We start from the raw sequence: 27,001 nt of genomic DNA, 5'->3' as shown, positions 1-27,001 counted from the left end.
GAGAGGTCTGCTGCAGCATGTGGGTTAGCTCCCTGGGTGGGATCAAACTTGTGCTGCAGTGGCTGCTGATAGCTTCACAGTGCTGAAACTTAACCCCTTGCGCCATAAGGGAGGCTCCTAAACTACTTTCTAACATGTCTGCCAGAGGGAAATGAAATTAATTAAAAATTTCAGAGTTTCTCTTTTTAGATGGGATTTTCCTTCACCTATTAACCATTCTCTTCCCTGCTCTTATTTTGATACTAACTGGCAAACTCTTATTTACCAATCAAAGCCCATCTCAATTGTCACCTGCTGTCTCTGGCCCAGCCCTCTTCTGGATCTCCTTAGCACTCTATGCATAATTAAATTATGCCACTAATCATGTTATATTCTGGTTGTTTGTTAATGTAAATCAAGGCAAGGAGGAACATTCCACTTATGTATATAACACCAGCACCCATCCAAGTGGAGGCTCGAGACACATCAGTTACTTCTTCCTTTATGGTATATAATATGTGACACATTTTCATTAATGTTAAAATAGTTTTAAAACTGCTAATTAAGTTCCAACACTGTATAATATAGGACATTCTCCCTACCTTCACCATTATCAAATGGAATTTTGAAATATTAGGTAAAACATTAAGGATATCTACATAACAGAGTGAATCACCTTTCTCATTTCTGTAATAGTGCTAAGCTTAATTGTGACCTGTTTGCACTTTGATGCCTATGAAGGTTTGAGTTATGCAAGAAAATAGCTTGCAAATGTTTCTAAGAACTCACATTTATTTTGGCTCATCTGATCACCATATCCACTCTTGAGTTTTGATACGGGGTGGAGTAAAGCTGTCATTCATGTCTACTCTGTTATGACAGCTGGTACTATTTAGCAACTACCCTGCTCAAATTAACCCTAAAAAAGATTTTTTTTTCATATTTAAAACTATGACTGTGCCTATATCAACTCCTAAACAATGGATTGAAAAGTTTAAATTCACTTAGTGAATTCATTGTTCTAAATAAAACCGAAAAGCAAATTAAAGTTGCTTTGACAGTTGGTTTTGAAACTGAATTGGCAACACAGTGTGCAAATACCAAGTAAAATACTTTTTAATATATTTGGTTTCTCCCTTTTGTTCTTTCAAACCCATTGCACATTAAGGCATAGACAATCCAGTATATGTTCAGACTCTATTTGTTCTGGAAGGAGAATCAGTCATCATGCAACTATGTTAAATGATTAGGAAAAGAGACATCTAACCAGTTGCTTTCTTGTTAAGGCAATCTTTAGCCCCAGCCTTTGTCCCTATGGATGTAGAGTCCATCCCCTCATTTTAGCCACATCAAAACTAAACAAATACGCATGATTTAGAAAAGCAGCCATATTTTAGTGATACAAAGCAAGCTGTCTACTGTTTAATGGGGACCTTATGTTCAGATGCCTCTGTAACTTTTTTCTTGTTCCAGAGTAGAATAAAAACCTAATCTGCTTAAAAAACAAGCGGAAAGGCATAATCAAAGAATTCCGTACAAATTCTAGAATGATGATAAAGTGCAAATAATTTACTAATGTTACAACATAATAGGTATGTATCTATTGGAATAATTACTCAGGAAAACAGCACACTTTGTACTCCGACTAGATCTGTAACTTCTAAAAAATCATCTAAGTGAGGAGCAAATTCAGCTGCAACTTCCAAAGGAACATTACTCATGTTCTAAGAACATTATGCATGATCAAAACCTCACTTTTCCCCCTTAGCATTCTGTTAAGATAACCTCCCACATTTTCTTAAAGAGAAATAAATTTGGGAACTTAAAAAAAAATCCAATGATATTCTTTTTACTTTTCTCACTCTCTGGTCTACAGTAATTAATGTCTACTCAATGCCACGCTCAATCATCTATCTCCCCTGGGACAGTGCTTTCAATTAAACCTTTTATTTCATCCAAGAATGCCTGTTCTCATTGACCACTGCACTTTTTATCTGTGGATTTATGATAATCTAATGCACATCTCCTTACTGGCAGAATGGCCTTATGAATCCTTATTGTTCTTATACCAGAAGAGAAGTAAAAAACAAAATTAGCTCCTGAGGAAGCCAGGAAGGAAACCGCATTTGTTTAACACAGCAAGAGGCCTTTCACTACCTGCCCAGTGGCCTTGACCATGACGCTGCCCTGGCCTCTCAATGTGCTGGCTGCCCTTGACTGGCTGCTCAAGTCTGATAAGACATGTGGACTCCCTTGAGAGCTACTGAGAGCTGAGGGCCAGAGGCAACACAATCTTTGGGTTATGTTTTCAAAGGTTTGTGAAGGAAGTAAGACATTTACATGCTATTGCTATGCTTTTCTCCAAGAAACCCTACAGGTTAAGGAGGAACCTCTGAACTGCTATCTGAAGTAAAAGCTGAGTTTTTAAAAACACAAGCCATAGCTTGTTTGCAGCAATTTTGCCTTTACTTTCCTCCTAGTGAGGCGCCACATGATTTGGTTTCTGTTTTAGAGGTACACAAATTGTAGTGACATGTTATTAACTTAACCACTATGAAAAATTACATACATTTTTTTTTAATAATCATACTCAGTTACGCACCTGAAGACAAAGCTCAATCTAGTGTACTTCTATCTCTTTAGGATGTGGGGACTAAGTCACTGTTATTTATATCCTCAAACATGAACACCTTCAGTGCTTCATCTTTGTTTAATTTCCTTGCATACCTACATAGCACATAAAATTATCAAGTTCATAATTACATTAATATTTATTTATATAATTTATTTACAACCTGTCTAGAAAGAGAAATTGAGGTGGCTTGCATTAATAATTGCATCGAAAGTATCTGTCAAGGTTTCAACAAATTGCTAGTGTTGTCATCATTATATCTTTCCAATAGAAGAATGCAGAATCCAAAGATTTTTTATTGCATTAAGGATAACCAGGCCCTAGTGAATAGTGTTTATAATTCATTCACTTTTCTTTATGCCTAATGGAAATAAGCTTTAAGTAAATCATAACTGTGGGTGTAGAAAAGGTGATTTCTCTTTATAAAATAGGTTGTATGCTATAATTTTGTTTATAAACTTGGCTTTTGCAATTTAATTTTTTTCCTCAAATGAAAGACTGGTAAATTGTGCTGAGTTTTCAATTAGTCAACAGGGTTTATTACTCTATAGCATCTCCAAAACAACAGTACATGATAATTGACATTCTATTGGATGGTCTATGTAGAAGAACATTCTGTGGGAAATATACGTAAACTTCCATTTAGGAAGTCAAGAATACATTTCCTTCTGAGATGGCTATGGGAAGGTGTGCAGTCTCTTAGAGTACCCGCAGCTATGGCACCGTCAGGAGAGGATTTTAGGAGGGGCTCCATTTGTGCCTATTAACTACTAGGGCAACCAGCATTTCAATGATAGGTCAAAAAGGTGGTGGCGAGAAAGATATCTGTTGGCAATTTGTTAGCTCTACATTTACTTAGGAGAAGGCAGTCGTTAGGTCAAATGCTCCCAAGGTATTCTGAACTGTGGAACAAACAAACACTCAGAGGCAGACTCCTGCTGACCATTTATATATACAGATCATTCATAATTCAGGCCCTGTCTGCACTGAGTGTCATGCCAGGATTTGATGTTCAGAAATTCAGAGAATAGCTCTTTGCAGTAAGAAGAGATCTAAGAGACCCTTTAGTTCAAAATGCTCATTCTGTAGATATGGAAACTCTTAGTCTTACTTTTGTGTTTGTGTGTGTGTGTGTGTTGAGAATTTTAGTACTTAAGATTTTATTGATATTTTCATAATTTAACTCCTACTTCTATTTCCCAATCTAGGGTGTGTCTACTGTAAAAGAATTAACCTCCACATGGAATAAGTGAAAAAAGGGAGAAACATACCCCTCATTTGGCAGAGAAATATTAAAAAATAGGGACATGAGTTTAAATTTAGCGAAAATGTCATGGTAAAAATGTTATTAAATAACAAAGTAGAGGAAAAGGAGCAGGCCCCATATACTTTTACATCTTTTGCATTATACATGCATTGAGAAAGAACTTCATCTTTGTGACTGGAATTAAGAAATGTATAGATGATATCCCTTGGATCTTGACTGGCCTTGTGACTTGCTTTGACCAAGAGAATGAAACACAAATGATAGTCTGCAGCTTGCAAGGCTAGGAGAGGTCTTAGGAACCCCTGCTTCTTTGCATCTTCTGTCCTGAGAATGCCATGCAAGAAAGCTGGAAAAACCTCTTGGAGGATGAAAAGACAAATGAAGGAGAACCAAGGAACTCCACCCAACAGCCAGCACCAGCTGACAGCCATGTCCTAAGGCCATCTTGGACTACCCACCCCATCAGTTGCTCCAGTTGAAAGCAAGAGGCAAGATGGAGCCCAAACATAGAACTTAGAAGCACAGTACTTATGAGCACAGACCTTATGAATGAGGGTACCTTATAGTCACACTTGATGGATTTCTATATCATTCCTAGAAACAGTCGTTATGAAATTGTAATTTTGCTCACATTACAGTGTAAGTAGCCAACATTAATATCACTATCACCAACACATTCCTTTCAACTCCTTCCTTTCCTTAGTTTTCCCTCCTATCTTTGGCTCAATCTTCTTCATATCCCTGTAAGTTTCTTCTCTCCTTGCTTTTTTGAATCATTCCATGGCCCAACAAGAATCTCATCTCATAAATGAAATTTTTCATGATTTAAAAGGGGTCAATTGTGTTGATAGAATTGGACTGGGGCACCTAGTGTTGTACATACACATGCTAATTTTTAATGATGCACACTTGAAACTTATACAAAATAATAGCAAAATGTTACTTCAATCTAATTTAAAAATCACTTATTACGGTCTTCCTTTCTATAACTTGTAATTCATGAATTCACTTCTCAGTTTTTCCTTAAATTTGCACATTTCCTCTCATTAGCTTTTCCTATAAGTGACAAGTACTTTTGTATTTCTCATTACATTTAGCATTGCCTATAAGTTGTTGGTGTTCAGGAATCAAGGTTTTTTTTTTAAAAAAATGTTTATTTATTTATGCAGGCATGCATGCATACAAAAACTGGTATGTAGGCTAGAGATGCAAGGGCTGAAAGAATTCACCAGAGAAATAGTGGGGAGCAGAACAGGCAGATCTACTGAAATACACTGGTAAAAGGGATCAGCAAGGGAGACAGGATAGGTCTGCTGAGCCATATGTGGGTTAGCTCCCTGGCCAAAGATCAACTCAGGCTATAGTAATGATAGCATGAGACTTAAACCCTACACCACCAGGGAGGCCCTCAAGAATCAAGTTTTAATATGCAGTGGTTGGCACAGCCCCTGACACAAAAAAATATTTGATAAATATTTGTCAGCTAAACCTTGGAAGAGATGCTCAGTAAATACTGGTCAAACTATTGAGTCCTGTAATCATTGATGTAGACCAGAAATTAAGGAAAATAGAGGCCCATGAAGACACTTCTCCTGAATTATCAACCTCTCTGAGTAACATGGAAGAACATTTGGCTTCAGGGAAATGTACTGAAAACAAGCCATAGGTAGTATGTTTTTTTTGGGGGGGCTGTTTCGCATTTCGCCATTTTTGGTATATTTCCTTGTTTCTGTGTATTTTTCCCTGCTAGTGGGAATTCAAGGATCTGCAGATGAAATGGGTAGATGATGTGAGGAGAGTAGGGAGAGGGTGAGCCCTTTGAATTTAGGCTGAGCCTTGGTAACTTACCTGTGAAGCTAAGGCCAACAGTTTCACAGATGAGGAGCCACAGGCTCTGACTTTGGGCAATAATGACTAGCACAGGTGGGCTTTGTTGTTTCTGGGGGTGCAACATTCTCTGCTTCCCCATCCTACTACCATTGCCTCCATCTTCATAACCGCCTGACATTTTGATATAATTTAATGTAATGTTCCACTAGCTTCCTCTTTATCACCACCAGGCATTTTAATGTAATGTAGAAATAAATATATTCTGCAATTGTGAATACCATACTAAATGTTATTTTCTTCTAGAAAGGGAGAATGATGGGTCAGAAAGCAAAAAAGTAAAGCAGAAGTGGAAAAAGGGAGGAAATATAAGAAAATTAAAACATTCCAAGCTGTTCAACAATCCGTCCTTAGGTCCTAAGCCTCTAAGAGATGCAAAGAATTAATTACGGAAAGACTAGGTGATAAAAGTCCTTCATATAACTCAATAAGTGGCCAGGAAACATAATTGAACTCGTTTATAATTGAATATCCTGCCATCGGGGCAGACTTAAAGAAGGGTAAACTTAAAGAGACGTAACAATATTAAATGTTCTTTTGTCTTTTTAACATTTGTGATAAAACTTTTTTAAGGGAGTACTGGGATGTTAGTGGGCTTCATTTAGGCAGCACCAGGAATTAAATAGTATGTGACTTATACTTGTGCATCTTCATTTAAATAATTATAATATCTTAAAGAAAAATTGCATCTTAGCTCCTCTCCTTCAATGTTTTATTATATCTGACAGGTTCAATGAAAGGGCACCCATCTACTGGTGCATTTATGCGTCATATGTTCTGCACACTCATTAAAAATAATGAGAACATATTTAAAAGTCATTGCCCAGAGAATCTTTGGGGACGGGGCATGGGAAGAGGTAAGTGGCAACAGATTGTTATTTAAGTCTCTATCTTTGTTTTATCAGCCCTTAGGAAAAAAAAGTTAATCTTATGATGATATTCTTTAATGATAAAGATCACACATTTTCCTGTAAAACAGGCAGATGAAATACATTCAAGCCTCTAAGTAGACTTTCAAAATGAAGGGGACAATAGTGACAGTTTCACATGTGTGGTATTTACTTTGATAACAGCTGGAAAAGTCAACCACAATCAATTAAGGTGGTACTTTCTCCCCTTAATCTCTATCTGTTGCAAAATGAATGCATTTCCTCATCTTACATCAAATGTACCTTAACAAATGTACTGATCACAGGCATAGAGGTAATTAAGCAAATCAAGGTCATCCCCCGAGTTTTGTAACCACCTTCTTACCCAGCTGCTCCATATCAACAGCTGGCATGAATTACTGGTAACATTTGGTTAACTGGATAATAAGAAGGATATAGTCTGTGGTTGGTCACAATGTTACTTTTTCTGAGCTGCTTTATCACGTATATTTGGAAAATTCTCCTTTATTCTAGCCTCTGGGTACCTAATCACGGCCGCAGTGGACACTAATAAGACTTATGTCTTGTTCCATGAAAGAACAGCTGAATCTCATGATTTTTCATCTTTAACTTTGCAAGAGAATGTAATTAGGCCCTGATCGTCTAAAATGCCATGTGAGCTTCATTTCAGCATAGAGCTTTCCCCTTCCAATCCCCAGCAAAACCAGTTCTGTGATAAAAGCTATTAAGTGTTTTCATTCTGACACCTGGAAGCCATACAACCAGACAAAATGGCCAGCACTTCCTCCATCTGTTTTAATAAAGCTGAACCAAAGCATTCATCATCATCTATTTTATCAAGACTAGATTTTGCTGACAAGGATTCAGTAAAATTCTTTCAGGTATAAGTACTTCCCAGGGAGGAGCAAATGACTATTAATCCCTCATCCTTGTGGGTTATTGAACGTGTTAAAAAACTGGCAGAGATTAAGGATCTAGTCTCTGTACACAGCATAAGAAAGAGAAGGCATGATGTTTTCCTCAGTGAGGAGGAATCTTGCTTAAAAGACAATTCTGATTTTGATGATGTAATTTTGGCAAGGGACAATATCTCAGTGTCTCATTTTCCCCCTCTCTTAAATGAGATAAAAGGGATCAACTAAGCATGGCCACTTTATGACAATAAACAAGGGTCATTTTCTTAGGAGTTTTGGAATATCTGATGTGATTTCAACCATAGCAGAATGGGGGATGGTAGGGTCTGGCCCATGTGAAAGCCAATGACACATGCCTTATCCTATAGCAGCCCATGTTGGAAGTAAAGGGGCAGAGGGAAGAGAAATAGGTTAAACTGCAAACAAATACCAACAACCTAATCTTCCACACTTCCCTAAATGTACCCCTCCTTTGAAACATGTTTAAATTCACAAGTTACAAGGTAGCACATAACAAATTCTGAGCACAATCAAATTGAGTGTGAAAATTTTAAAGCATGATCAAGTTGGGTCTGAAAAAGTCAAGCACAATTGAGTTTGCCTAAATGAATCAGGTGTAATTGAGTTGAGTAACTGAATTGCACTCAGCACTGGTTCTTTGCCAAAACGAGAGGCACGTGGCCAAAAAGACACAACTCAACTGGGTTTGAAATTTTCACAGAATATTTTTCACAGATCAAGAAGTTGTAGAATAGAAAAAATTGAGAAATTTCTTACCGAAGCTACTCAGTTATAGTCACCAAGTTATCTTATAGGCCTTATGTTCTTTGTAACAAAACCAAACTTTCTCAAACTTGAGGGAATATGAGAGCTATCTGGAAGGCCTGTTAAAACACATCTTTGGTTCTCACCTGTAGAGTTACTGATTTCTTATGTCTGGAGGTAGTCTGAGAATCTGCATGTATAAATCCCAAGTGACACAGTCCTGCTCATGTGAGACCACACTTTGAGAACCATTGTTTTAATAAGCTATTGCAGAACCAAGATTGAAGCATTTAAAGAATACTTAAAAATTTCTTTGAAATATTTTAATATAAGGTGAGGTTACATGTTGCTTTTATGACTTTAAAAGTAAACTGCACAATTAGATCATGCAATTGTTTTGGTAACTTATATTAACTTATCGTTTACATGCCCTCACTGTGTACCTGTGTTTTGAGGTTGCTAATGCTATGGAATCTAAGGAAATATCTGCACTTTTTAATTCAGTTCAAATGATTGTAGCAGGATGGATAATGCATTGGATACAGATCAGATGTAACAGTTTCATTAGCAATACCTTTTCCAATCTTCTCTATAAACTGCTTTAAAAAAATTCAGCTTTCATTGCATCAACAGATATTTACTGAGCATATGGTGTGTGCCAGTCACAAGAAATAATATGAGTTAATGTTATTGGCTATTGGCATTCACCACATTCTTACTCCTATGCTTGGTTAATTGGCACACAACCCTACAGCATAGGTGCTGTTACTCTCCTCACTTGACGAGTGAGGATATCAAGGCACTGCGGGGCTGAGTAAGATAGCATAGCAGGGATTCACATTAGGTGAGCAGACTTCCAAATCCGGGCTCCTAACTTCTGTTTCCTTGTAGTTCTCAGGATCTGTGATTCTGAGAGTCTGTGATTCTGTGTCTGTGATTCAAGGACATGGTAAAGAGAGTTCTGAATAGGAGAGGAAATCTAAGTAGGGTTCCATCATCCAGATGTGGAGCTTCAAGGAAAATTTGCCCAAGGAAGTGAGCTGGATATCTTTAGGGATTGTGAGGTGACAGGCAAGGCAGATGAAGGCTCATAGCGAATGATGGCAACAAGGAGTGGCACCAGTAACGGTAGGACAGGTGAAAAGTGTTTGGAATGACTAGCGAGGAGGTGCCATGTTTCAGGGTTTAGGACCCTGTTCGGATGCCTTTTGCTGCGGACAAGCGATGAGAAGTTCTCAGCAATGAATGAAGACTCAGACTGAATGAATTTGCACCAGGGGAAGCCTGGGGAGAGTGCCATCGAGAGCATCTTTGCTTTTCACTCACCCAACCCAAGCTTTTATTAAAGATATGAACAAAGGGACAAGAAAATAGCACACAATTGTGTTTATGCTTATGCAGAATAATAAGTTACTGCTGCAACAAGTTTTTCTAGTTAGTAGGGAACATGTGCATAAGCCAGTGCGTCCTCAGAGAACAGCAGTCAATTTTGGGAAGAAGTTCTGCTTGCAGAACTTCTAACCATCAGGAACTCCATGTGCAGAGTAAACAGGTGCTCTCAGAGAACTCTGCCAACAAAAAGGGGGAGAAAAAAATGCTGAAGATCACTAGCCCCACAAACCAGCTTGTATCCATGAGAGGAATAAAATTCTAGGATGAAATAATTGTTTTCTCATCCAAACCAGTCTATACATCTTTAGTGGTATCCCTACATATCCTTCATATACAAAAATTTTGATTTATTGGCATTTCTTCCTTCTTTACCCCACCATGTATCAGATGCCAAAAACAAAGTTTTCTACCTCCATCTCTCTTCTCATTCCCAGTGTGTGGGAAACCTTAACTTGTGCACTTAGTATCTGTAGGGTAAATAATTGTCAAGCTTTTCTGCCCTCCTGCCATTAGGATTGATGATGGATCCCTGTGGTCCTGAATGTATGCCTGATGGCGGGCACCTAGTGTAGGGTGTGGGCATATGTAGGTGGGTACACCTGGGCTAGGATGGGGCTAATAAAGGCTGTGTCATGGGGATGTCAGCAGAGCAAAAGAGAGAATACCAGGAAGGAGAAGACATAAGATAACGAGGCCAGCAGAGAAGCAGATACCACAAGAGAACCCCGGAGAGCCCAGTAAAGAGCAAAGATTCGTGGGGAGCAAGGAGGCCTGCCAGCCTCCCAGCCCCCTGGCACCACTGCCTGCTGTGTACCTGGTAAACTCAATAAAAGCCTGAAAAGCCATGGAGAGCTCCAGGACTCCTCCTTCATCCATCTTCTCAGGTCATAGAAAACCTGCCCTGTGCCCATCCTGCCCCTACAGTATCTTTCACTCAGCCGAGCAATAATGATGACAATGACAAGAAATATTCATTGAATCCCATTGTATGTGGCCTATTTTAGGTACTTTACATACATCTCATTTAGTGCTAACAGTTACTTAGGCAAAGGCTGATCTGATCTGCCTGTTAGGGATGAGGGAGACTCAGGGAGGTGACTCTGTTAAGACTATTCAGCCAGTAAGCAGTAAAGCTAAGATTGAAACCAGTTCTAACTGATTTCAATTTCAAGCTCCTACAATTATATTCTAGTGAGTTCCAAACATCTCTTCAGTCCCATCTAATTATTCCAAACAATACTACTTCTCTGTTAGTCTTTTGTTCAGTAATGTGTCAAGTTGGTCAACCCATGATCTTCTGGATATCTCCTTGATATACATTGTGTTTTCCAATGTCTGAGTATCTGAAGATGCTATTTCCTACCTCTCTTCATGTCTACATTCTGATATCACTACTCAATCATCAAAACTCTTCTCAAACACGCCTGTGATCTTGAAGGTTTTCTTGATTCCCTACTTTGAATCCCTATAATATTTCATGTGTCTAATTCAATTATCTCATCATTCCTCTTGACTGGTTAGAAGCATCTTGAGGACAGGAACATATCTCATTCATCTCTGGAGTTCATGTTGCAGAGACATGTTTAGGATTAAATACATACTGGTTGAATGAAAATGCAGTAAGAAGGAAATTACCATAGGGAGAAGAACCGGTAGAGATTTTACCTTAGGAATGACTCCATATTAAGTCACTAGATATGTGTTACTTAGAGAATGAATAAACTATGACAATGCATTTCGGTTTTTGCATAATTATTTAAATTCCAAGACATAACTCTTGTACTTTGGTTTAAGTAGAAAAATCATTCTAAAATCAGCCTTCAATTTCTGCTACTTATCCACAAATAACTGCTATAATGTTCACTCTTCCTTAAGTATCTTGGTTAATTAAGCATGGAGTTATTTGAATCAAATAGCCAAAGGGAATAAAATAATGTATCAGTTAAATGAGGTTCATCTAAAATTTCAACCCAATATTCCTGCATGAATCAAAATGCTAAATAATTTGACAGTGAAGGTGGGAATTTTTCATTTTATAAGAAGCTGGAGTACATGGTGAAAATGCTGGGAGTCACAACTCATTTGCTAGGGTAGTCACAGGGTCTAGTAAACACAGCAGTGTGAGAATACCCTGAGTTCAGCAACTATTAAAGGAGTCTTCATGCATGTGTGCATCATTTTTTTTTTCTCAGAAAAGTAATATTCCTAAGTGAAGGCCAAATCAGCATGACAAACATGGCTAACTCTGGTATCTCAATCATGCCGGGCAGGAGCGACTTGCTTGCTTGAAATATAGTTAATCCCACTTGCAGAGGCTAGCATTTAATAGCAGGCAAACTTGGCAGGGAGAAATTATAAATACATTTGAAACTTTCTCAGCTCGTTTTACCCACCAGGGGTTGCTGTGATTTTCAGGATAATTTAAAGATAAGGCAGCAGGTCAGAAAATGAAACATTAAAGAGGTTAACAAAGAAATGACAGAATCCCTCCCCAGTAAAAGAAGACATATGCACACGTGCACATACACGGCAAATAACACAGCATCTGCCTCTCATAAGATTTAACTTTTTTTTCCCTAAGGGCTGACAAAAGCATGAAATAAATTTAAAAAACTTCAGTTTTTCAGGATCTTTCCTAACCAGGAAGATAGCTTTATATCTTCTTATACTATGCATAAGAAAAAATAATTTCAGATGCCAGGGAGGTAAAGGAACTAGTACACGAGTTCCCTCACAGAACAGACCAAACAAACCACTGATGAAGTAACATAGTTTTCATTCCAGCGCAGAGGCAGACACAGCAGTTTCACCTTCCAATTCTGTTACCAACACTAATCTCAAACTTTCTTCTGCAAAAATCTTCCTTATGTGAATACTTCTTTAATAAACTCTTACTCGGTCAGGGGTGAGGACAACAAAGGATTTTTCAGACAAGGATTCTGGAAAGATTACTTTTGAAGCATAATTCTTTTGGTAAAGGCACTAGAAAGAGCAAAATAGTTGTGGTGTTATGACATAAATTCCTCTATTGATTTTCAAGTCAGCCTGCCACACATGGAACAAGAGCAGGCTACACGTGCTGCTGCATTTGTGATACTAACCAATGGCCCAGGAAGAACAAGGACCGAGAAGGAAAAGAATTCTGCACAGCACTCTTCTGTGGCAGGTCGAGAGAAAATGACCAGGAAATGGATGCTAAAGGTCTTTGGAATAACAGAGGGTCACATCCGAGAGACCAGCCTATATTGGGACTTCCTGTATAACTGCTGACCACATGCTCCCTTAGCTGTAAGTGCTAAGGCTTAATCAGAAGCTAATGATAACAAGGAAGTAAGGGAGATTTAACTGTCACAAAACAGGCAGAGCAGTTCGGTTAAGGGCGGGGGGGTATGGAACTGGTGAAATAGCAAGGCTTAACAGAAGGGAGAGGAGTGTTTCTCAGAGTCGAAAAACAAATAAACACAGTTTGTTTCTTCAAAGGAGATAGAATAAGACAAAAGCAGGAAATGCTGTCCTTCCTTCATCCTGCCAGATTTCCAATGGAAAGTCAAGTGTGTACATCCATCATGATAAGGGAAAAGAGAACAAAGTGATACCTCCTTCAATTTTTTGAAACGAAAATACAAAGACGTATCACAGGGCACCCTGTTCTTCACATTGCTCCTTCACTAGTCCAGTGCATGTCTCACTATGAAGTAATTCCCACTGAAATAACTCCACACAGGCCAAACATGATCTCTGTTTAAACTTCCTGTGTGGATCTTGTACTTAGTACTCAAGGTAGGCATTGGGGCTGGGAAAAGAATATAATTCCTTATTTCTCCAAAATATAGATTATGGGTTCACACATTATTTAGGGTCTTATAAGCCATGATCAATGGTCCTTGCTTTGCTGTGGTTACACAGAATATTCCACATATTTGGATGGTCAGAAGTCAAATATTTTCTAGAGTTTAGAATCTTTACCAAAGAATACTAAGAGAACGGATTGTAACCACATGACCTCCAAATTTTGTATAAAACCGAAAACAATGAGGAAAAAATAATTTACTTGCACTCATAAGCTCATTGCTTTAAAATTAATTTAATATACTCTTTGGTTGGCTTAGCCTGTTGTGGTCACTTTCTGGGACAGAAATCAAATTTCACTAACGTCTTAGTAAATGACAGTGAAATAAAATATGTATGTTGCCTGACTTATGTATTTGATTGGTTAAAACAATTTGGATGCCAGGACACATTTTAAACTAAAAGAAGAAATAATAAACAAGAAAACAATGTTCAAAATAGTCATTAATCTGCAGCAAGCCTGCATAAACCTATTTATCCCATATTGTATCTACAATACAGTATGTGTTTATAGTACTACCACAGTGGTAATGCACCAGGATAAATAATTACAGCCAACACCTACTGAGCACTTACAATTGATCAGAAAATATGCTAAGAGCTTTGCATGCATTATCTCTTTTAATTCTCACAACTATTTTATGATGCACATCAGGACACTGAGCCTTGAAATGATTTTGTGACCTTCTCTAGCTCACACAGTAAGTGGTTTACATATTAGAAGCTGAGCACAGATTGCTAAATGTTAGAGACAATACTAAGTGCTAAGAAACCTAAGCCTCTAGTTCCAGGTTACTCAATCATAGCAACCCTATGTTTTCTCACTTGCAAAGTTAGAACTGGATTCACAGATTCTTTCTACTCTTTTTAGTCCAGGAATTCTAGTATTCCATTTACTAACTTCCAGATGTCTCAGAATTGTCTCTGTCATTAGATTATTTTTCATGCATGCATAAGAATGAAATTTTTCCATACAGGGGTTTACTCCATCTATGACCAGAGTTCAACAGAATACACAGCCAAAAGTTCTTTCCTTTTTCTTCTATTCCTGAACAAGAGTTCTAATCTCCACCAACTAAAGAATGGGAGAAGTAGTGAAAGGGCTCCCCCCTCTATATAACAATGACCCCCTTTAGTGTTTCTTTCTATAGTAGTTCTTAAAGAGTAAGATCAGGGCCTCTCTGGTGGCGCAAGGGGTTAAGCACCACACTATGAATCAATCCACAGCCTCTGCAGTATGAGTTTGCTTCCCGGAAGGCCAGGGAGAAACCCACATGGCAGAGCAGACCTCTCCTGTCTTGCGCACTGCTCCCCTTAGCAGTGTACTTTGGTGGATCTGCCTGTTCTGTTCCCCTCTGTCTCTGGTGAATCCTCTCACCCCCCACTCCTCTGGCCTGTATCCCAGCTCTTGTATACATAAATAAATAAATCTTTGGGAGAAAAAAAGGGTAAGATCAAGGTCTTTCCACAAATAAAGAATTGAAGGAAAAATTCATTGTAACTTTTAGTTGCCTTTAGTAAACCTTCTTTTTCACTGTCTTTTTATGTTTCCTCTATTCATTTTTTAAAATTAATTCATTTAATATTTGTAATTGAGGTAATATTAGGATACCCCCATCAGGTATGGCTACTGTAGCACACCTGCCACCAAATCACCCATAGCCCATTATCACAATCCATTGTTCTTCTTTCTTTGTCCTGAGCGCTTCCCAGATACCCCCTCCCCTCTGGATGCTTCAGTTTATAGTCGACTTTCTTAATAAAACTTTCTCTTCCTCAAAACTTTCTCTTCCTTTTCACAGCCCTCGGGATGATGTTCCCGTTGGACTCTGCAGTTCTCTTTCATAATCTTCACCATTTTGAATAATTAATTATATTTTTATGTTCTTTCAGACAGCAAGCTGATTTAAGGTAGGGACATAAACATTTTTGCTGTGTTTTGCATAGGACCCAGCACATACTCAACATCTATTTTATTTAGCTGAATATTATTAAATTGTTTCCTTAAGAGGATATTTGGATTTATACCCTAAATTAGTGTTTTACTGGGTATAAATTGATGCATCCAGGCTCCATCAAATGAACATCCTAAACTGTGACACCCTAATGGGGCAAAATATTCTTGCTATGATTCAATATCTGCTACAAATATAGCCTGAGGTTTAAAACTCACTTCTCAGCTCCAATAAATTGACCAAGTATATTGAGCTCTGCATTGAAAATTGAATGAGACAGTGATCTGAATATTACCAGCTCTCGGGGCAGAAAAGTTCCTTCTTGGCGGGCGATGACCAGTGATGCTGTCTCTCCCTGCTTAGTGCTCCTCAGCATGGCCACGAGGTCTTCCTGAGTTCGACCTGTGACATCTCTGCCATTCACCTAAGGAAGACAATCATGTGAATAGTCACCAGCGGAACACTTGCCCTCCATCTCCTTCTATCTAGAGGGCTTCTGGGAGAATGCAGCAAATGGGTTCCTATAGGCAGTGAAGTTCTGAAAAACTGAAAACATGGGCCAAACTCACCACTTGAAAAATACCAATAAAACCAGTTGTCATTATTATGGTGCTGGATGGGCTTAGATAGTCAGTACTTAATACCAGCAGTTTTTCCTAAAATACCACATTCTTTTATTATTATTATTGAAGTTATTTATTTACTTTCTTACACTGTTGTTAATTTCTATACATTATTTGATTTCTCCCCTTAGATGAAGTCCCCGTAGTTTCCCCACCACCAAACCACCAGTGATCCATCACCATAGCCCTTTGTGTTATTCCCTCCTCTGTTTTGATCCCTAGCATATACCAGTGAACTCAAATAGGAATGAAGCAGCTTCAAAACGCTTAACTGGTACCATTTCTGTCTAATACAAAAAGCAGAAATGGACCATTATCACATGACATATTCCTCTAGAAACAAAATTTTTTGCTATAATTCCAGTGTCCATGTTTAGAAAATGATGGTCACCAGATTATCATATATTATGGGAAATTTTAATTTGGAGCTATATTAGTCATTGAGTTATCTTTCCTGATCTAGAAATACATGATAAGCTGTAGTGTTGCTTTCATGTCTTGAAAAATTTAGATGGAAACAGCCATTTTCAATGAAGATAATTTCTTGAAAGATAGTTGTCAGTATATATTTAGCCAATAAGATGATGATCTCATTGACAATGAATGACAAAAAGGAACTAACAGCAAAATACTCTTGCTTTGTGTGTTCAAAATACTTCTCTATAGACATAGATCAACTTGAGCCAGACTGGCCCATCCCTGTGAGAAGTTTAAAGAAACTGGTACCAGGACTTCAGTTGACTTTGAAATTCTTAGCCCTAACTGAAAATATGTTTAACTCCTAGATTTGAACAAGATCCCTTGGGAGCTTCAGGGGGGTGGATGCAAGACAGAAGGGAAATGTTCTTATTATTACTTATCCCTAAATAACTGCCCTTTCTTGGGAACTTTCAACACCAAGCCACTCAGTAGTTTTATAATTAAGGCCCTCATTGGTCTATAAGCAATAATTTTCAATATATGTATTCAAATTTTAACATATGTTCATATACATATTTAAATGCCAAGAAACATTTGATTGAAGATATTAATTTCAATTCTTTTTTTTCTCTTTTTTTGGTTTTATTTATTTTTTTTATTTTTTTATTTTTTTATAATAAATTTTATTTTTATATTCCCCATACAATTGTAACCCCCCATTCTGACCCCAATCCCTCCCCTCCCGCCCCCCACCCCCAAAAAGTGTCTCTGGTTCATAGTTTTTTGTTGATTTTGATTTTCACTTTCTTATAGTTATTCATTTTCCTGGTTCCTTATTTAAGTTTTCTAGATTCCTGCTATGAGTGAGACCATCCGGTATTTTTCTTTTTCTTTTTGGCTTATTTCACTGAGCATGATCCCTTCCAGTGCCATCCATGTTGCTGCAAATTGCATGTGTTTATCTTTTTTGAATGCTGAGTAATATTCCATGGTATATATGTACCACATCTTCTTGATTCAGTCATCTATTTTTGGGCATTTGGGCTGTTTCCAAAGCTTTGCTATTGTAAACAGTGCTGCTATAAACAGGGGTGCAGGTGCTCTTTGGAATTGATGTTTCTGTGTCCTTTGGGTAAATACCTAGGAGTGGAATTGCTGGATCATATGGAAGCTCTATGTTTAGTAGGTCCAGAAATCTCCACACAGCTCTCCATAGTGGTTGGACCAGTTTGCACTCCCACCAACAGTGCACAAGAGTTCCTTTTTCTCCACAACCTCGCCAACATTTGTTGTTGTTAGTTTTTTTAATATGTGCCATTCTCACTGGTGTAAGATGGTATCTCATGGTAGTTTTGATTTGCATTTCCCTGATGACAAGTGATGTTGAACATTTTTTCATATGTCTGTTGGCCATTTGCATTTCCTCTTCAGAGAAGTTTCTTTTTAGCTCTTCTGACCATTTTTTCACTGGGTTATTTTCTTTGTTGTTGTTGAGTCTCATCAGCTCTTTGCAGATTTTTGTGATCAGTCCTTTATCATTAGTGTTGGGTGCAAAAATGTTCTCCCAGTCAGTGGGGTTTCTCTTTGTTTTTGTTATTGTCTCTTTTGCTGTGCAGAAGCTCTTTAATTTGATGTAGTCCCAGCTGTTTATCTTTCTCTTCACTATCACTGCTTTGGGTGATGTATCTGTAAAGATGTCTTTGATGTGCAAATCACGTAGTGTTTCGCCTATATGTCCTTCTATATATTTTATGGTTTCAGGTCTTATGTCTAGTTCTTTAATCCATTTTGAGTTGGTTTTTGTGTATGGTGTGAGGTAGTGGTCAAGCTTCATTCTTTTGCATGTAGCAACCCAATTTTCCCAGCACCATTTATTGATAATTTCAATTCTTACCTCCAAAATTCTGTCCCCCGATTGCAGGCGACCATCTTTTATTGCTGCTCCCTTTGGTAAAATGTTTTTTACAAAAATGGGACCAGGACCATGGATGGAAGAATCTCTGGTAACCACAGTGAAACCAAGTCCTTCAGGGCCTAGTGTATAAGAAAAATGCACAGTCACCTTAAGCATGTATAATACTATATTCAATCTTACAGTGAAATCTAGCTAATTTAGACAAATAAAGAATAAGTGAAACATTTACATTCCAGCATATATTTTAAATATGCCTCAGTTATTGTAATTTCAAATACAGATTATCATTCCTGACAGGCCCTGATGGTATCAGAGTAAATGTAGGGCCCCTTGCAGTGGTATAACACTTTCACTTATTAAGGTCCTGGAATAAATGTTAAATGTTATACATATGCAAGGAAGACTGAATTCTCAGGAAACCACAACCTGACTTCATACTTTCTGGAGAAGCAAAAAGCCATCTGACATGAATTTTGCAGGCTTCCAATCAGCTACTGAACCTGTGGCATCCTTCTCCACTTATGCTTCAATTCTTTTTTTTTTTTTTAATTATAATGACTTTCTTATTCTTTGTCATGAAATCAGTGACTTTTTTTTTTTTTAAAGATTTATTTATTTATTTACACAAGCACTGGGTACAGTCAGAAGTGCGGGAGGGTGAGGGAATTCACCAGAGCCAGAGCAGGGAGCAGAGCAGGCAGAGGACCAAAGTACACTGCTGAGGGGAGCAGCGGGCGGCAGGATAGGTCTGCGCGCCATGTGGGACCCTCCTCGGGTGGCCGGGGAGCAACCGGGGATCGAACCGGCGCTGCAGAGGCTGCGGGCAGCTTCGCAACCCAGCGCTCAACCACTGCGCCACCAGGGAGGTCCCTGCTTCAATTCTTTATAAGCTGCACATCTCAGTTGCTCACTCACTCACCCACATGGTTCCTGCCCTTAAGCTCTTGCATATCCAGTATTTATTTTCCAGCATATTGTCCAATCTTTCTAATTTCTCTATCAGATTTCTCTACCCTCAAGAATCCATAGAGTTCAATCAACCTTCTTCTTCAAGCTATCATCAACGACCTACCTGTGACCACATTCAGTAATTCTCTCTCTTCTTGGTCTTTCCCCTTCTCTAGCTTTTATACTTACTACCAATCATGTTCTTGAAATTAACTCTCCCCTTTGCTTTCATACCTTTCTTTTCTGCTTATTTTCCTATTTCTCTGATTATATCATATCTACCTCTCCTTACCCATTTTCTTCCACAGATACATACATGTTTTCCAGGGGTCTATTCTGGAACAATTTGCTAGATTCTTCACCAGCTCCTGGCTCCAACACCCAAACCCCTCTGCAGGATACCCAAATGTTTATGTTTAACCATAATCTTTCTCACTTCAGTGTTTAAGGTATCACTATATCCATCCATACTTTCATCACCATTCAAATTTTTCTATGAACTCCTTTACCATTCCAGATTCTGACCTTGTCACATATACTCATCTACTTAAAGTTGTAATTTCTAAAACTGTATCTCCATTGTACAAGCCACCTTGGTTGAGAAATTTAGCAATAACTAAAATTTCTCTTTCTCTTCCCTTCCATACCCAGGTGCTTAAGAAAGCACACGTTATATTCAGACAGATGAAGTATACCATTTACACATTCTCAGTTGTTTGGTTTTTACTTCTGGATCTCTATTTGCTGTCATATTAATCTTCCTGAAGTAGAGTTGTGAGGTTATATTACACACAATAATGCAAAATATTATTTTTTGCATTCAAAGATTCCTAATGTATTTTTACGTTTACATAGTATGGCTCACTCATTTATCCTCTGAGCACTCAACCCTTTAACATATAAATAGCTGGATAATTCATACCCAAAACTATAACTGATACATTTAAATAAAATAACCTAACTGCTAAGCATACCTGATTATCTGTGTCTCGTAGTCAATGAATTTTATTCCCAAAATAGAATTCTAATAGGGGGATGAAATTTTGACCAGAGGAGCTTTCTAGAATAATCTCTATACCAGATTAAAGGTACCAGTTACTTGCTTTTGATATGTGCTAATAAATATGTCAAGACTACCTTGGATCAAAGCCACAGATGTCTTTGTTTTGTTAATTCAGACAATAATCCATGAGAAAACCAATTTCTTTTGAATTGAGTATTAAAAATTACATTTTTAATACTGGCATTGAAGGAGGTGGGAATGTGGGAAGGAATTGTCAGATGTTATAAAACACAAAACCACAGACTTATGTGTATATATAATACTGCATAAAATATACATATATACACATGATCTAGTTTCATTGATATGTGTTTGCGATAGAAACATTGAAAAGGAAGATGAAAGTTACACATTCTCTTGAAATTAAACATGCTTTGAGAAATTATAATATTAAATAAGTTAAGTTAAATTAATAATTATTACATACTTTCTTTTGGAGGAGCAAAGTTTTTGCTGACATCAAATTCTTAGAAAATGAGAAAAAATATTGGTTCTTTGGACTTGATCTAAATGAAGCTTCAAAAATCACGCCTCAGGGCCTCCCTGGTGGCACAGCAGTTGAGCAATGGGTTGCAAAGCTGCCCGCAGCCTCTGCAGTGCCGGTTCAATCCCCGGCCACCAGACGAGGGTCCCACATGGCGCGCAGACCTCTCCTGCCGCCTGCTGCTCCCCTCAGCAGTGTACTTAGTCACTCTGCCTGTTCTACTCTCCGCTCTGGCTCTGGTGAATTCTCTCACCCTCCTGAGCCTCTGACTGTACCCAGTGCTTGTATGAATAAATAAATAAATCTTTAAAAAAACAAACAAAACACAAAAATCAGTCCTCAAAACATGGACACCTGAATTTTCATGCCTATGTAGTATTAAGTTCTAATACCATATTGATCTGTTTCTGTCAAGTTCTGCAGTGATTTTTTGACTCCTCAACATGCACGTATTATTTTCTTATTTCAAATAAGCTATACTGTCCAGAAGGAAAAACTAAGTACTAAATTTTCAAGAAATTTCAGTTATCTAAGTATATACTTAAATCTATTCTTTGACATAATTAAATGAAGAGAGAATTAACAAAATTAGCCTTAATGCATTTCTCTTAACCAATTTTCCATGTTTCAATAATAGAATGCCATTAAACATAATTCAATAATTACCTTTCTTTAGGTCAATCTTAATTTTTTTTGCACTTTTCTTACTGCCAAACCCCATGAGAGGAGAGAGTGAGGGAGACGGTGGCTTTCTAGGTACTCTTGGCACTCGGGGGCTCTTGCTTTGCTGCAGGGAAGTTGGTGTTTCTTCTTCAGGACTGCTTGCTCCCATGAGACTTCCTGTCTTTAGTCCGGGTTTTCCCGGGGTGGAAGCTGGCACTTTTGCTTTCAAAGCACCATCATTGCTACCAAAAATGCTAAGTGGTGCAATGACCGACTTTTCATACTGTTCACGGTTTTGAGGTGGAAGCACACAGAGGAGCACACTTGGAGATTTCATCGCCTGCCGGAAGACATCTTGAGCCCTTGAAAGAGAGTTAGGCAAGACATTGAATTCTAGCTCACATCTAAAGCTGCCCCCATGCAACGGGGCTTACATGCACACAGGAGGTGTTATATATTCTGCTTTCATTATTTAGATTATCAATTAGTTTCCTTTTTGTACTTTGCTCTAAAGTACAGGTCATGTCTAGAGTGAATTGTGTTCTTGAAACTCACTTTTGACACAAGCCTTTCCTCATGGAGAAAAGTGATAGGTGTCTTGGTTGTATGAACTGTCACAGTGGATGGTCCATCCAATATGCACCCCTGTAATTCTATTACAGAGAACCTGGATTTTATACTTCTTTTTTTGTCTTAGCACTTTCTGTTCTTCCTCAATTTTCTTACTAGTTTTTATGATTTCTTCTTCCTGCCCTATGAGTAGATAAAAACAACTACCTGTCCTAGCCTGTCTCATCAAAATGAGATGTAATTGAGGGGTTAAGGAAAAGACACTCTTCTGAGGAAAAGACACTATTCTGAAGACCAGAAACTTTTTTTTTTGTTCTCCTATATCTCCTTCCCATTTCTTAAAACTGAGATGGAGGAACTGCACTCTGGTAGCCATCTTGTGATGATGATACAATGAAACAATAGTAGTCACACAAGTAGGACTGCAAAGCAGAGGGAGGAAAAATGGCTGCCTTGCTGCTAACTATGGAATTGCCTTCCCAACTCGGGACTGCCACTCCACACTTAATGATGCATCGGAAAAATAAAGTTTAATCTTGTCTAAGGTAGCTTTCAGGTTTTTGTTATTAGCAGTCACACCAAATAACAAACACTTATGTCTGCTGAGCCCCCTTCACTTTCCCCAAATCCTTAATTTTGCTCATTCCGGGGAGAAGGGAGAAGGCACCATATACACAGCCCAACTTCCATGGTCAGTTCCTTGACTAGGAGTCAATTTTGACTCCATCCTAATTCTATGCTAAATTTCCATAAGCTAAATTTCCTCAGTTTCTACCTGTATAAAAAAGGGGTAATAATATGTTTTATGCACATGTAAAAAGCACAGTGGTATATAAAAATAATATTATCAATAATATTTTGTTTAATATGTATTATTCTAAGAAATAGACTCTCCTGGCTTGCTGCCTTTCCACACTTAAACAACCCGTGTGCATTGCCCCTGTCTACAATCTTCCACAAACACACAAAATAATGAAGACAACCAGCCACAGAAAGGACATACAATGAATTGTTTGGGTTAGAAACAAGAAAGCTGGTGATCATTACTAGGAAGTATTAGCATTTATTCTATATGTCAGCATACAGTTAAAAAAAAATAGGCATCACATGGCAACACATGATGACCATTAAGTGTAAGAACCTATTTTTGGTACAATTTCACATGCAAAGAAACAAATTATTGAGGGAGTGTACTTTACCTTTTTTTTTTCATTTGTTTCTATCAGTCAGTGAGTCCTCACAGACATCTCTCACAGATATTTAGTTTAAGGAAGGCTGTTGTTAAGTTAATTAATAAGTCAAGCTAATGGTCTGTGAAGGGAGTCATTAAATAGCAGGATAACTGACCCATATCCCAAGAAAAACAAACTTATCTATCGATGCCCCAGAAAAGCAAGCGGGCAGAAGGCTGCTGTGTTCTGTGCTTTACATTCTCAGGGCAGGCGGGGACACATGTGGCCACCTCTGAGCCTGCTAAAACACAGATGCAATTGAGAATGAATGTCCTAGGGTCATTCAAAGGGAACTGACCAGAAATTCTGCCTACGATTTTGATCATAACAAGCACAGTAATGATCACAAACATTCTAGGGATCAATAAAGCAAACAAAACAATGAAGAAAATGCTTACTGAGCAAAGGTTTTGTCTGTGAGGTCCACTTTGTTGATTTTTACAATACATTCATTTTCGTGAAACAGACCCTCTTGCTTGGACCTGCTGTTTTCTTCAATGCCACGGATGAAGAGTCCTAGAATTCTAAATGCAAAATTTGTTTGAAATAGAATTACTGGATAATGATATGTTAATTATTTCTCTATTTGCAATTATTCATAAATAAGTATTGATTTCTATTTATGAAGAAATATTATGCTTTATATTCAGGCAATTGTTATTGAAATGCTCAGTTAAAACAAAAACAATTCACTAAAAGAGAAAAAGCCCTTCAAGACAAATACATACAAGCACCAATCCAGAGGACATTCATCTACAATCTCATTTCTCTTAACTGCAGTAAACTTAGAAAAGTCCAGGCCAAGGAGTTGAGGACACAAAGGGCTCGTGGTTTGGAGAAGGCCATCACAGCTGGACAGCTGGTTGTCATAAGTAGGTTTGAGTTAGTGTCAAAGGGGTGACTTGATGTTTAGTAATGAGAGAGCATAAGGCATTCACTGTAATATTTTTGCAGTCTTACTACCTGTTCCAATAATTTCTACTTTAAGAAGTACACAAACATTGAAACATAGATCACATTACTCCGTGTAGAATACACTGGTGTCCATTAGTTAGAGCCACTGAATCAACTAAGTGTTGAGTGTTGAGGGTGGAGAGGTATGATGAGACAAGGCTGCCGAACCAGGGAAAATGTTCATTATGGGTTGGAGTAGAGTAGATATTTAAAATTTCAAAAGTTTAGAGTCTTTCCAGAAGGATTTGAGAAGAAAGTGGGATGTAAACTGTATCAGAAAACGTAAGTAGTATTTGGATGGGTGAGAACATGTCCATGGGGTTGAGGGGGAGGAGGGTGCAGGGGCCCGGGGTATGCCTGGGTGAGGCTGGCTTGAGCTAGGAGCCTGCAAGCAGCTAACCCTCGATGGGGAGCCAGTGCTACATGACAGAGTCCATAGGATGATGCACTTAATCTGATGAGGCCAGAGTAGCGCCCCGACCCCACTCACTGTCTTGTGAGCAAGACACTCATGAAGAAGGCGGGACTTGGGGGGGAGTTGTATGAAACTTCAACCAGGAAGAGTCTGGATTCAGAGAGGCTCCTGGTGCTTTGTGGCTGTGGCTCAGGCTCAGGAGGGGAGAGGGTTGGAAAAGAAAGGGAAGGTGAAAGAAGATTGGCAACAACAATAAAAATGAGTTAAATTATTCATAAGTATTTACGTGTGTGTCTCTATTACATATTAGTAATATCTAAAATAAAAACAAAAAGAAATTAAAATTGTATTTAATTTGTCTACTTCTCATTGGAGGGCTTTCCTTTCTTGGGACAAGTGAGGGTCTGAGCTGTGTCTCAATAAGAAAGATAGCCAGCTATCTCCTAGAGCAACCTGCTGGGTCTGGAGAAGCTGCCAGACATCGCCCCATCCTCTTGTTTTGTTGTCATTCTTTTTTGCATGGGGGTCTTGTGTGATATGACATGTCTCTTTAAATCTCAAATCTAAATAAAACATGAGCACATTTTGTGCGTGAGTAATGGGGCCCACCATGGAAAAAAGGGCACTCTCTAATGCAAGTGCAGGAGAAAACCACCTTCCTGTTTGGAACAGTCACAAAGCGGAGCCTCTGCCTCCAGGGCCTCAGTTCCTTTAATGAGCTCATGTCATCGCAGGACCATGAGAGGAGAGGCACAGGCGGTGATATTTAAATCTCTGCTTCAAAAAAGCTAAATGAATCCAGTAGGCTGATGGAGAGACAACAGCAAATAGTCACGCCACCTACTGCTCAGGGTCAGGGGCACAAGTGTGTGGAGAGGGGCTGTGTTTTACTCCTTTTAGCCTCCATTTAGCAGGTTAGTAAATCAGACATTCTGTATGGATGAGAAAAGGGGTGAAAGTCACTGTTTGATAAAGGATCTGAGGTTCAAATTAATATTTTTAAGGTACTAATACCTTAATCTTGTAACATAATATTAAAAATTGAATTATTTGACATGCAAAACCAGCAAAGAACTATAACAAAATAGGGTTTCTTTCCTAAATTAAACAACCCTTGAATAGTTCACATTTTGGATTTTTGTTATGGTGGATTCATAATAACACGATCCATTAGGAGGCTCACATGTGGTTATAAACTAGTTTATGTAAGCGATATTTTTTTTAACAAGCATTCAAGTCTTCCTTTAATTTAATTCAGTACATCATCAGTCATGTAATGTTACTCCCTAGGATTTAATTTCACATTTTGGGAGATGAATTAATTCTTTCAGGCCACTGGGTTACAATTTAGCTGGCATATTACAGCTGGAGTATGCTATGTGAGCCTCACTGATCTAAATAACCTAACTTTCCATGAAAAATTTATTGACAGAATAAGCCCAACTGTAAAACTCATGTGTCAGAGGTAATTTTAGTAAAATGTAAAACTGACTGATTTTATTAGTTAGGTCCCTGGCAACAACCTTCTCCTGCCCTCTCTGTCCCATGGAAAGGATGGCTTCCTCCAGTCTGATTTGCTCCAGACCGGTAGGAGAAGACCCAGGAAAGAATACTGTCTTTGCTTCTTTGCTCCAAAATGGAAGACTATGGTAGCTCTCTTGTTTGGGACCAGACAAGCCAGTTAATTTGCATGCATGAGCAGTGATAAAGCACTCTGAAATCCACAACCCCAGAGAATATGGGGGGGTAACTATTGCTTCTTGCTTTTCTAATAACAACTGAGACCAGAGTCTACCCTCGCCTGGCCCCTTCTGCTCTCTCTGCTGTCAGCCTCCCTCTGTCACTCTGCTCCCTCAGCATTTCTGTCTAATCCAGTCCTCTTCTCACATTCCCTGTCAATCTGCACCAATCCTTTCCTTCATTTCTCTCATGGTTAGCTATCTTTACTCAAACTGAGTCAAGTCATGCGGTCTCTAGTTACTGAAAACCAAATAGATTTCTTGCATTTAATTCTAAAACAAATGAATACAACTGTTTTTTAAAAAATGAATGAAATGAAGCTGCTTTTTACTTGCAGGGACTCGGTTTTTTTTTGTATATTTGTTATGTTTTTACTCAGTAATCCAATCAGGGGCCTTCGACACCCAGTGCTGCAGTGTCTAATGAATCCAGTAAGGCTCAATC

At 38.3% G+C, this 27,001-nt stretch overlaps 1 protein-coding gene across 1 annotated transcript in view; it reads right to left on the bottom strand.

Annotated features, from left to right (window-relative positions):
- Nucleotides 1–27,001, bottom strand: part of PARD3B (par-3 family cell polarity regulator beta) — an 882,400-nt gene that overhangs the window by 390,036 nt on the left and 465,363 nt on the right. Inside the window, 4 exon segments of the mRNA XM_054700017.1 lie at nucleotides 15,826–15,954; nucleotides 18,468–18,607; nucleotides 21,650–22,008; nucleotides 23,847–23,972. Coding sequence (XP_054555992.1) covers nucleotides 15,826–15,954; nucleotides 18,468–18,607; nucleotides 21,650–22,008; nucleotides 23,847–23,972 — 754 coding nt within the window.

The sequence above is a fragment of the Talpa occidentalis genome, unplaced genomic scaffold, assembly GCF_014898055.3.
Source record: "Talpa occidentalis isolate TD23 unplaced genomic scaffold, MPIMG_talOcc4v2.1 talOcc4.3, whole genome shotgun sequence".
NCBI lineage: Eukaryota > Metazoa > Chordata > Mammalia > Eulipotyphla > Talpidae > Talpa > Talpa occidentalis.
The sequence above is the reverse complement of the archived record's forward strand: the minus strand, read 5'-3'. Positions and strand labels throughout refer to the sequence as shown.